General features: G+C 36.4%; 2 protein-coding genes across 2 annotated transcripts; both read right to left on the bottom strand.

The window, feature by feature from the left end:
- Window positions 1–6,312: 6,312 nt before the first annotated feature.
- Window positions 6,313–10,945, bottom strand: HELRODRAFT_114551 (hypothetical protein; the record flags this gene model as incomplete). Its single annotated transcript, XM_009027744.1, has 7 exons — window positions 10,808–10,945; window positions 8,616–9,005; window positions 7,668–7,851; window positions 7,398–7,523; window positions 7,131–7,281; window positions 6,760–6,945; window positions 6,313–6,477 (listed from the first exon to the last, which is right to left on the bottom strand). Exons 2-7 carry the CDS (start codon window positions 8,764–8,766, stop codon window positions 6,313–6,315), a joined length of 963 nt encoding a protein of 320 aa, XP_009025992.1. The 5' UTR covers window positions 8,767–9,005; window positions 10,808–10,945.
- A 31-nt stretch (window positions 10,946–10,976) lies between these two features.
- Window positions 10,977–11,447, bottom strand: HELRODRAFT_147426 (hypothetical protein; the record flags this gene model as incomplete). The annotated part of the gene is made up of 2 exons (XM_009027743.1): window positions 10,977–11,075; window positions 11,265–11,447. Coding segments are annotated over 2 exons (282 nt in total), but the record flags the coding sequence as incomplete, so codon positions are not given.
- Between the last annotated feature and the right edge of the window lie 1,053 nt (window positions 11,448–12,500).

The following is a 12,500-nucleotide window of genomic DNA, read 5'->3' as shown; positions in this document are numbered from 1 at the left end:
AAAAACATCGAACCCACCAAAAAAATTCGAATCAACAAAAGCGAAACTCATTTCAACAACCACCACTACTACTACTTCTTCGACGACAACGATGATGATAATGATGCTGAAAAATCACAGTGAGTTATGATGATGATGTTGAAAATGATGGTGCTAGTATGGAATAATGGTGAATTTACAACCTTTTAATTACATTACAACCTTTTAGTTACATTACAAGCGGTTCATTCCTCATTGCATGCTTAACAATTTCTAACTATTAGTTTTTATCTCGAGCTCACGTCTGTAACAATATTTAGAAATATTTATCTTGATACAATTTTTCAGAAATTTCTTCGAGTCGGGAAACAGCAGATTTTCAACGGCCTCTCCCGGTCAGATTTCAAAAGTTTCAATTCAAAAATGAATACATTTCAATAAATAAATAAATAATTTAAAAATTATATTACAATCAAATAACTACAAATAATAATAAACAAATAAACAAAAATTTTAAAATTATATTACAATCAAATAACTACAAATAATAATAAACAGGTAGTGAGAAAAACTAACACTCACACACACAAACAAACACATACACAAACCAACACACACACAAACACACACACACAAACACATTCACAAACAAACACACACTCACACACAAACATACGCACTCATACACAAACACACACACAAACAAACACACACACAAACACACACTCACGCACACAAACACAGATAGATACTTGATTCATCATCGTACAATACACGGGCATACAAAGCCTGTCTTAGGCCTGTCTTTGCGCGGGAAAAATAACGTCATCAGCTGCAGTAAAGGTTAAAGTTCATTATAGATGACGTCATTAATAATAATAATAATAATTTTATTATTTGATTATTAATAATATTCTTATCATAATCATTACTGATAAGAAATATTATTAGTAATAATTTCATTTGTTTTTAAATATAATAAAAAGAAAGAAAAAAAAATTTTAAATATAAACCATCTCGGCATTCTCAGACGCTACGGTGAAAATCTGGGATGTACAGCGAAGCCGCCTGATCCGGACATTCCCTAATCATCCAGGGAGTGTTGTGGACGTCAGATGTCCCCAGGCCAGTAGTGATGTGCCGCTCATTTTTGCCGCCTCCACTTACGTCGTTAAAGTTTGGGACGGAAGGATGAGCAATAGGGATGGGTGTGTGGCCGTTTTAGCGTGAGTAAAGTTTTCAAAACTATATTACTACTACTACTACTACTGCTGCTGCTGCTGCTACTGCTGTTACTACTAATACTACTACTAGAAGTGAGCATGGAATCCCATGGTTCTCAAGGTATTTTCATGGGAATTGGTAAAACTTGATTTTCTGGAATGGGAGTTTCAGGGAATAGAGAATATTTTATTTTTTTAGGGAATAAGGAATTTTAGGAAAGTTCATTCCTCGATGCATTTCTAACTATTAGTTTTTATCTTCGTCCGTCCCACCTCTGTAACACTATAAAGAAATTTCCAGTGCAGCTACGTGTATGGCATTTGGTTAACAACCTCATTTAGTTTTCCACTTCGATTTGTCTTTTGAGTTTTGTTTGTCGAGTTGCGTTAAACTACAATCAAATTAGTAAATTTAAATTAGTTATTGAATTTGGCAATATATTCCACATGTTTTCGACTACTTCAATCGTAACTAAAATTGAGTTGCAGCGTTTAATAGTTAAGAAAAGTAGCAGGATATTATCGAAAGAACAAAAAGGAATGTCTTTTAGCCTTTTTTGTGTGTTTCTACATTTAATTATTTGTTGGTGTTGGTTAATTATTTGCTGGTGTTGGTTAATTATTTGCTGGTGTTGGTTAATTATTTATGTCCTGGTTATGACATTAAACTGACCCTCACTGCCTTGTGAGTGATGTTGGATCATCAAAGGCTAGGCCCACCGCTTATAACTGTGGTTGCGTAAGGAAGGGCGTCCTGCGTAAAAATTAGCCAAATAAATTACTTATGATGACAGAAATGACAATGGCCCTCATCGAGGGGTATTTTGGTTTCATCATAGGTAGCCAAACGGCAACCCCCGATCTCGGGGAAAATGTCGTTTAAACGTGTGTTGTTGTTGTTGGTTAATTATTTGTTGGTGTTGGTTAATTATTTGCTGGTGTTGGTTAATTATTTGTTGGCTTTCAACAAACATTGAAGTAAATCTGCATTTTTTTTTAATTTGTTTTTTGTGTTCAAAAATTTTGAATATGGAAAACTGCAAGGAATGAGAGGGAAAAGGCGGGAATGAGTTAAAAGATAAGGAATGGGAGTATTCGGGAACGTTGTCGTAAATGGGGATTTGGGAGGGGAATCAATCGGGAATGAGAAAATATAGGAGGGGATTTGGAACAAATTTACATTCCCGCTCACCTTTAACTACTACTACTACTATTACTACTGCTACTACTACTACTACTACTACTACTACTACTACTACTACTGGTGTTTCTGCTACTGCTACTAATATAAATGGTTCATTATATACGCCTGAGAAAATTAATTTTTTAAATATATCGTCTCTTTTTTCTCTCTTTCTCTCTCTCTTTCTTTCTTTCTTTTTCTTCTCTCCTGTAATAATAATCGATTTCACATTATGTAACTAGGTCATCTGGTAGAAACGTCAGCCAATCAGAATTGGGGAACGGCGCCCTAGTTACATGTCCAGCTGGTGAAATGAATATAAATGGGATCGCTTTGAATTCGACGGGCAGTTTGTTTTTTACCAGCGCCGGAAATTCCGTCCGAGTCTGGGACGTCCGGATGTTGGTTGATTGATTGATTGAGTGAATGAGTGAGCGAATGAGTGAATTAATGAATGAGTGAGAGAGTGAGTTAGTGACTGACAATTATTTTTCAAGGTTCAAATCAATAGGCAAACTGCACGGTGGCCACCAATCATCGATTACCTCTCTCTCATTGGTCGACGTCAACCAATCAAATTCGCTCGTTGCCACAGCCACTAAGGACAACATAATAAGGGTGAATTTTTGAATATATGAATAACAAATAGTAATAATAATTACCTTCCCCTCTCTCTCTCTTTCTCTCTTTCCCAGATTTTCACAATCTCTTCAGCAATCAGTGAGATAGTGAGTCCGAGTATGACATTACCGGCCAAGCACACGGACACCATAAACTGTTTGAATTTCAATGGACCGTACCATTTGTATAGTGGGGGGAGGGACAACATGATTGTTAAGTGGGATTTATCGCAGGGGGCTGGCCAGAATCATCAGGTTTTTTTTTAAGGGTTTCTGTGTTGAACCAGTAAATGTTATGATCGTCAGCGGTCGAATTCTACAATTTTTGAAAAGTTTTGTCATTCATATCAATATTTCTTAATAATAATATTATTACTTTTTACTAATTCATTCATTCATTCATCAATTCATTCACTCACCCACAAGGTCTTGGCGAACGCTCATAAAGGCTGGATCGCTGGATTAGCATGGAGTCAAACGTCCCTCAGCATACCACAATCATCATCATCGTCATCATCATTACCATCACCACCATCATCATCAGTAATATCGCCATCATCGTCGTCGTTATCAGCGAGGCAGTGCAAGCCACCAACGTTACAACATCTCTCTAAACCAGCACCACCATCATCATCAAGACCAGCATCATCTAAAACATCATCATCATCATCACAACTCCAGCCACAATCATCATCATCATCACCACAATCATCATCATCACCACAGACATCATCATCAGTATTGAACGGCTGGTTGATAAGCGCTTGTCATTCGGGGAGCGTAAAAATTTTCTCATCCTCAACATTAACGCAATTGAACGAGTATCCGAGCGCTCATGAAGCCGCCGTCAACAGTTTAGTGGTCGGCTGCTGTGATGGTGATGATAACGATGGCGAAGATGGCGATTATGAAAGGGACAGAAAGAGAAGAGGTTGTGATAATGATGTCGACGAAGGAGCTGATAACGATGAGAATCATAATCGTAGAATGATGCTGTTCACTGCTTCTAGGTTAGTCATGATGATGATGATGATGATTGTGATGGTGATGATTGTGATGACGATGATCTTGGTCATGATGATGATGTTGTTGTTGTTGGTTATGATGATGATGATTGTGGTCATGATAATGATGATGTTGTTGTTGATGATGATGAAGATGACGATGATTGTGGTCATGATGATGATGTTGTTGTTGTTGTTGTTTATGATAATGATGGCGATGATAATGTTGATGATGACGATGCTTTTATTATTATTTTTTTAAATTAAATAAAATTTTTTTTCTTCAAAAATTCAACAGTGACAACACCATTGGCATATGGAGAATGAGAAGAGATTAATAATAATAATAATAATAATAATAATAATAATAATAATAATACCCTCGTAACTATTATCATCGTTCCTATCGTTGTAGCTACTCGTTTTAAATGCTTATAATTAAATTTAAATAATCAATTGATGGGTAGATGAACCAATTAATTAATTAATTAATTAATTGAGGTCACTCATATATACGCTCTCTTTTTTTCTCTCTCTCTCTCTCTCTCTCTCTTTCTCTCTCTTTTTCTCTTTCTTTCTCACTCTCTCTCTCTCTCTCTCTCTTTCTTTCTCACTTTCTATCTTTCTTTCTCTCTATCTTTCTCTCTCTTTCTCTCTCTCTCTCTCCTTCCTTCCTTCGATACATTCGTTCATTCTTTCATTTATATAAGCTTTTGCTAGCAGTAGAAATAGTGAAAATATATATATATACAATATCTTAGAGTTTATATACTAAGTTTAATGGAATAATAATATTTATTATAGTATTAATAATACAAATTATTATTGTAGTATTAATCATAATAATAATTATAGTATTAATAATAATAATAATAAGGGTATATATAAAACTAGTTACATACATTTATGTTTTGTTTGATTCACTCACTCTCTCGATTGTTCATTCATTTATTCATTCATTTATACATTCATTTATTCATTCATTCATTTATTTTATTTATTTATTTAAAAAAAAATTCAAACACACTACGCGTTAACTTATGCCCAGCTACAAGCTTAAATACTTATACATATTCATTCATTCATTCACTCATTCAATCATTGTTTTATTTCAATCAATATCTTTTAGCATATCTTTTAACGACAATCGAGTTATCTATCAAAACTAAACATATACACAACTACTAAGAAAAATTTTGAATTAAAACTATACAGAGATGATATACAGAAATGAACGAATGATTGAATAAATGGACGAGTGAGTGAGTGAGTGAGTGAGTGAGTGAACAAACGAATGAAGAAATTAATAATTAAATATACTATCAGAAGATAGAATTAATTAACGAACAAACAAAAGAAATAAATGAATGATTAGATGAATGTAAGAACAAACAAATTAATTATTCAATTAATTAATAGTACAAACCAATTAAACAATGGCAAATTATGATTGAAAATGTGTAAAGATATATTACACATGAAATGTCTTAATTATAGATAAGCGTTATGGTGCTGGCTGGAGCAAATTTAAGAATATGAAAATGGAATGGACGAACGAACGAACGAACGAACAAATGATTAAACAATTAAACAACTCAATTACTGAAATAATTAATCAATTAATTATTAACTCTACGTAAGAACAACTTGATCAACACTAACTGGATACTACAAAAATGTACATACATACACACTTAACTAAGAAAACCTTTAATTTAAAATATTGTCATCATCGTCGTCGTCATCATCATAATTATTGCCATCACTGACACCACCATCATCATCATCTTCACCATCAGTGACGTCATTAACATCATCGTCAGTCAGCAGAATCAATATTTACTACATCGCTAGTACCACTGACGTCATCATCTTCTTCAACTTCTTCATCTTCTTCATCATCAGTGACGTCATTATCGTCGTGATCATCATCAGAATCGATATTTGATCTCGGAGTTGTTCCAAAACCTCATGGCCACTGTCCTCTGATCGCACCACTTCACCTCAACAACTTTCAGAGGACTCACAGAAGATGGTGGCAACGATGATGATGATGATGACGATTGTGGTGGTGGTGGCTGTGATGATGACGATTGTGGTGGTGGTGGTTGTGATGATGATGAGGAGGAAGATGATGATTGGTCGGCGATTATGACGGTGAAACCTTTCACGCATTTGATTTGCTGGGGACCCAGGCTGAACATCGAAGAGGAAGCGGTCTGTTTATGATGGTGATGATGATGATGACGATAATGATGATTACATTAAGTAAGGTCACCAAAAAGATCAAGCAAATGAAATTTTCAATCAAAATCCATGTCCCCATCATCATCATCACCGTCATCATCACAATCATCACCAACCTGCCAAATGTAGACTTTCATATCGGCGAGAGCAATGGAGGCTAGAAATTTCCCGTCCGCGGAAAAACCCACTCCAAGTATCTGACCCCTGTGAGCCGCGATTGACTGATTGGTGGAGGGAGGTTGATTGATTGATTGATTGATTGATTAATTGATTGATTGGTTGATTGATTGATTGATTGATTGATTGATTGATTGATTGATTGATTGATTGATTGATTGATTGATTGATTGATTGATTGATTGATTGATTGATTGATTGATTGATTGATTGATTGATTGATTGATTGATTGATTGATTGATTGATTGATTGATTGATTGATTGACTGACTGACTGACTGATTAAAATGATTGATAAAGAACGAGTTTGCCAACATCCAACTAACCTGGCATTTTCCTTGCTTAAGATCATAGAAGAGAAGATTCCCATTCCTGGTTCCCACGACGATCCGTCTCGTTGAATGGCAGTAGCTGACCATCGGAAACTTCTTGCAGTATCCCGGAAATATTTCCTGCAAGCCAGACGTCTTGATCTGATTCATGTCTAGACAGTGAATCATCACGTCTGTCAGCTGATTGGTTGGTTGGTTGGTTGGTTGGTTGGCTGGTTGGTTGGTTGGTCGGTTGGTTGGTTGGTTGGTTGGTTGGTTGGTTGGTTGGTTAATTCAATCAATCAATTATTCAATTAAATCAATCTTTTTATCAGTAGTAGTTAATAGTAGTAGCAGAAGCAGTGGTAGCAGCAGTAGCAGCCCACCTCAGACAACAACTCCATCAACTCAACTGCCATCTTCTCGACCAGTTGTTGTAGGACTCTGAGAATCTCCGGTTTTGACTTGACGAGAACATAGGCGTGCAATGAATGTTGGTAGGTCTGGCTCTGCGCGTTCTGAATCATCGCGTTGTACCTGATTGTGATGATATTAAACAAAGAGTGAACTAACGAACGAAAAAATGAATTAAACAAAGAACGAACAAATGAACAAACAAACGAATGATCAAACAACCAAACGAACGAACGAACCTGGCGACTTCTTTAGCCATGGTGATGACGTAAGTTGAAGGTCGTGCGGTCGCGATCAAAGAGAGGGCGTGTCTGGCCGTCCTGCAAGCGTCTGCCCTTGGGGTCAAGGGCAGTCCAAAGGTCATGCTGTGGTAATGGTGACGATGGCGGTTATGATGGTAGTGCTGATGACGATGATAGCAGTTATTACAAAGATAGCAGATAACATTCTCAACGATGTTGAATTAAATAGCATAGTAAAAATTCCCCAGCCAATCGCCACAAACCAACCTAGGAACCAGCCTATCAGCATCGATGCACAATTCCAGTAGACCAATCAGAACGTTCGATACGTCCAAATATGGCTGCCAGACCACAAATCCTCGACCAATCAAATCCACGGACGCTCTTCTTATCAAAGAATACTTGGTCTGATTGGTCGGCTGTTGGAATAATAAGTAGGCCAGAGCTTTGCCTTATTGTTGGGAATGGAGTCATTAAAATTAAAATTATTATTATTATAATTATTATTATTGTTATTACAGAGAATTTAACATAGCGTCAATTTAAAAGTTTCTCAAAGGTGCCCTCATAAAGTTCATACAAAAGTTCACAATGAAAAAATAATAAGCAGAATTAAATAGAAGACAAGTATGTTTTTAAACATTGTTCTAAATTTATCAACACTCAACCCCGGCACCCCGATGGCTTTGGCAGCGCATTCCAAAGAGTCGGCTCAGCAACAGATATGCTCCTTGCTCCTACACTTAATTGGGCCCTATTAACGGCCATCAGATTTGGATCATGAGACCTCAAATGAAGGCCTTTCAAAGCAGTTGATTTTCTGTCAAACTTCTCCATCAAATGTTGAATACTTTTAAACCATTTTGCACAGACACCAGTATTAGCCCTCAGCTCCAGTATTAGTAGTAGTAGTAGTAGTAGTAGTAGTAGCATTAGTAGTAGTAGTAGTAGCTACAGCAGCATCAGCAGCGACAACAGCAGCAGTAGTAGTGGAAGTATGATTTATTTATTATCATTATTCTATCATTAGTAATTATCTTTCAAAAAATGTTTACAAAATATGTAAAATCGTCATCATAATGACATCACCTTCAGCATGACATCATCATCATCACAACCATCCTATCATCCTCATCATCATCACAACCATCTTATCATCATCATCATCCTCACAACCATCATCATCACCATCGTCACCACCATCAGACGACCAACTAGTATTCCTAGCGTGCTCATGGTTGACGACACTGAACCCATCAGCCACAGCCTGTTGCGACTCTCGGCCACTGCTGCCACCATAACCACCACCACCACTACCACCATTTCCCAAATTGGCGCCAAACTCTGCTCCGACCACTCCCAACATCACGATGGCTGTCGCTTGTTTGTTCCCGCCAAAAATTTGCTGCTGCGGTGGTGGTGATGATGATGATGTCTGTTGTTGAGATGATGATGATGATTGTTGAGATTGTTGTTGTTGTTGCTGCTGCGTTAGGGATGATGATGATTGTTGCTGCTGCTGTAGCTGCTGCTTGCCAGCTGCTACTGCCGATGAAGAAGAAGAGGAGGAGGAAGAAGATTGGAATGGAGCTATCACGTGATCATCTGAAAAATAATGAATAGATGGATGGATGAGTGAGTGATTAAATGAATAAAAAAATGAGTGAATGAATGAATCAACTCATTAATACAAGAAAAATTAATGGATGGATGGATAGATGTACAGATGGATAAAGAGAGAGAGAGAAAGAGAGAGAGAGAAAGAGAGAGAGAGAGAGAGGGAGAAAAAAGAGAGACAAATCCCAATACTGAAAGACAAGACAAAAAAGAAATTGCATAATAAACGTAAGGTAGAAAAAAAACAGTAATGAAAGTGATCATTTTCTCAAAAATCTGGGATTTCCCAGTTCAAAAAACCAAACTGGATTGATCTAGAATGATAATTGTTGGTTATAACACGACGACGACAACGATGATGACGCGATGAGGATCATCATCATCGTTACCATCATCACCACCATCATCATCATCATCAAACTAAATCTATTTATAGAACCGGCTAGAACCGGAATACAGACAGAACGAAGAAAATTTTTGAAAAAATGTAGAGCCTTATTTAATAGTTTAGTAATAATTATGGAAAACCCCAATTCACATGCCTAATTAGAACAAAAAAATTTATATATGTATAACGCATATATATCTATATAATACTCTCTCTTTCTCTCTCTCTCTCTCTCTCTCTCTCTCTCTCTCTCTCTCTCTTAAATTCTTCCACGTTTATATATAATTATATTTTAACTTTATACTTATAGATCACCTTTTAAAGAAAAACATGCGAAATAATTAACCAACTACTATTATTATTATTTATAATTTATTATTATTATTATTTATAATTTATTATTATTATTATTTATAATTTATTATTTATTATTATTTATAATTTATTAATACTATTTAATGCTGTTGTTTTCGTTGTTGTTTTTCCATGATTTACAATTTCAAAATGGCGGAAAATGGGGTCTTTTATTTCTTCGTTTTGTGACATTTTGAATAATTGAAAACGGATTTTAGTAGAATTTTAATTGATTAATTGATTGATTTATTGATTGATTAATTAATTGATTGATTAATTGCTTGGCTGGGTAAAAAAGTAAAAAAAATTAACTGACAGTTTAATAGATTCATGAACTGAAAGAAAAAAAATTGAATTATTAAATGAACGAACGAACGAACAAACGAACGAACGAATGAATGAATGAATGAATGAATGAATGAATGAATGAATGAAATGATTGAATAGGTAAACGAATTAATGAATTAATAAAAAATATGTTAAACTGATCAATAAACTAAAACATGTGATTAATTAAATAAGGCAAAAAACGAAAGAATGAAATGAACAAATGAACGAACGAATGAATGAATAGATCAATACAATGAATGAATGAATTAGTGAAAAAATAAAGAATTAAAAAAAGATTGAACGAATGAAAGATTAAACAAATGAAAGATTGAACGAATGAAAGATTGAATGAATGAATGAATGAATGAATGAATGAATGAATGAATGAATGAATGAATGAATGAATGAATGAATGAATGAATGAATGAATGAATGAATGAATGAATGAATGAATGAATGAATGAATGAATGAATGAATGAATGAATGAATGAATGAATGAATGAATGAATGAATGAATGAATGAATAAAGAAGAACAATAATTCGTAGTAAGCTGAAAGTAACAAACCAATAAAATCGAATCGTCATAATTAACCACCAATATCGGTGACGTCATTCTCGACAACATCTTCATTTTCATCATCACTACCATCATCATCATCACCACCACCATCATCACTACCATCATCATCATCACCACCATCATCATCATCTCATACCTCCAAGTATACCATCATCATCTTCGTCGTCGTCGTCGCCGGCCACGCTACTACCACCGCCACCGCTACCACTACTACCACCACCAGCACTGGCTCCTTGAAACTGGGTCACCTGGTTTGAAGAATGTAGGTCAAAGTTCATCAAGGTCATTATAGGGTCAACGTTGGTGGGTAGATAGGGGCTCCACTCGTCTACGACCCTCTTGCGACCCTGCGGTCCCAGGCGGCGAAGTTCGGCTAGCAGGAGGGCCTGAGAAGCTTCTCGAATCTGGTGACGATGATGATGATAGTAATAGTGGTGGTGGTTAAAATGACGGTTAAGATGGAAGCGATGACTGACGTTAAAACAAAACTGACGAGACATTTCTCTAAGGAAATGAGAAATTCGCAAAAACGCTCCAAAAGTAGAAAGGGCATAGTTCAATAGTTCACGAAACATCCAAAACAAACCACACACACGCACACACACACACACACACACAGTACCACAGCAGGGAATAAACAAACAAAACAAACAAACCTCCAAGCACCTATCTTGCCATCTCTTGGCCAGCAATTCAAGTTGAGGGGCCTTGAACTTTAACTTCCCGACCAGGTCAGGTAGGAGGACGCAGTGTAGGGCTGCCAGCAAGCTCCAGCCTATGGAATCAAGGTTTAGGATGAGCTATTATTATTATTACTAATCATCACCATCATTATCATCATCGTCGTCGTCATCATCATCATTACCGTCACCTTGTTTATTTTGAGACTGGTAGGCGTTGCTCATCTCAGTCACGGACTCACTTCTAAAATGATGATGATGATGATGATGACGATGATGATGACGATGATGATGACGATGATGGTGATGACGACGACGATGATGATTATCTTAGCAGCCCTCCAACACACTATTCATTTTTAAACCTTAAAATCAAGTAGATAGATACATAGGTACATCTGGCGTTTGCTTGGAATTCGCGAATCCAAACGAAATGATATCAATTGTTATAACAACAATATCAGAAACATTAACCATAATAACAATAATAATAACAAAAACAAACAAACATATAAACAAACAAGCATACAAATATACATACATACATACAAACAAACAAACATACAAACAAACAAACATACAAATATACAAACAAACAAACCAACAAACAAACATACTCAGACTTATAATTCGTCCTTCGCCCACCAATGAAAGTAGCGTTTGACATACTCATCAGCGTGTTACTCAGTGATATGATGGACAGCAAGTGCTGGGTCGTCATCGTATTCGAGATCTGCCAGTGATTGGAGATATTACTGACCGCCGGAAGTAGTGACGATGACGTCATCGTCGTCGTAGTCGTTGTTGCTGACGATGACGATGTGGTCGATTGGCGCCTTGTCGCTTGTTGTGGCTGCTGCTGTGGGCGAGTAGGAATGGGTGGGGGTGTTTTTTGTGGCTGTTGTGGTTGTTGTGGCGGTTGTGGTTGTTGTGGCTGGTACGAATGGTGAACTAGCATAGCTTGATGTTTTGGTGAAGTTTCAGACTGGAGGAATGGATTTTTGCTGACACTACGTTGTTGTGGCTGCTGTGGCTGTTGTGGTTGACCTAACTTCTTCTTAAGGTCATTTTTGTTGCTGCTGCAAAACTTTGCAGTCGGCAGTAGTAGCGACAGTTGACCACCGGGTGATAAATAACCAAACGACACTG

This window comes from Helobdella robusta (assembly GCF_000326865.2).
Source record: "Helobdella robusta unplaced genomic scaffold HELROscaffold_50, whole genome shotgun sequence".
NCBI classification, from domain to species: Eukaryota; Metazoa; Annelida; class Clitellata; order Rhynchobdellida; family Glossiphoniidae; genus Helobdella; species Helobdella robusta.
The sequence above is the reverse complement of the archived record's forward strand: the minus strand, read 5'-3'. Positions and strand labels throughout refer to the sequence as shown.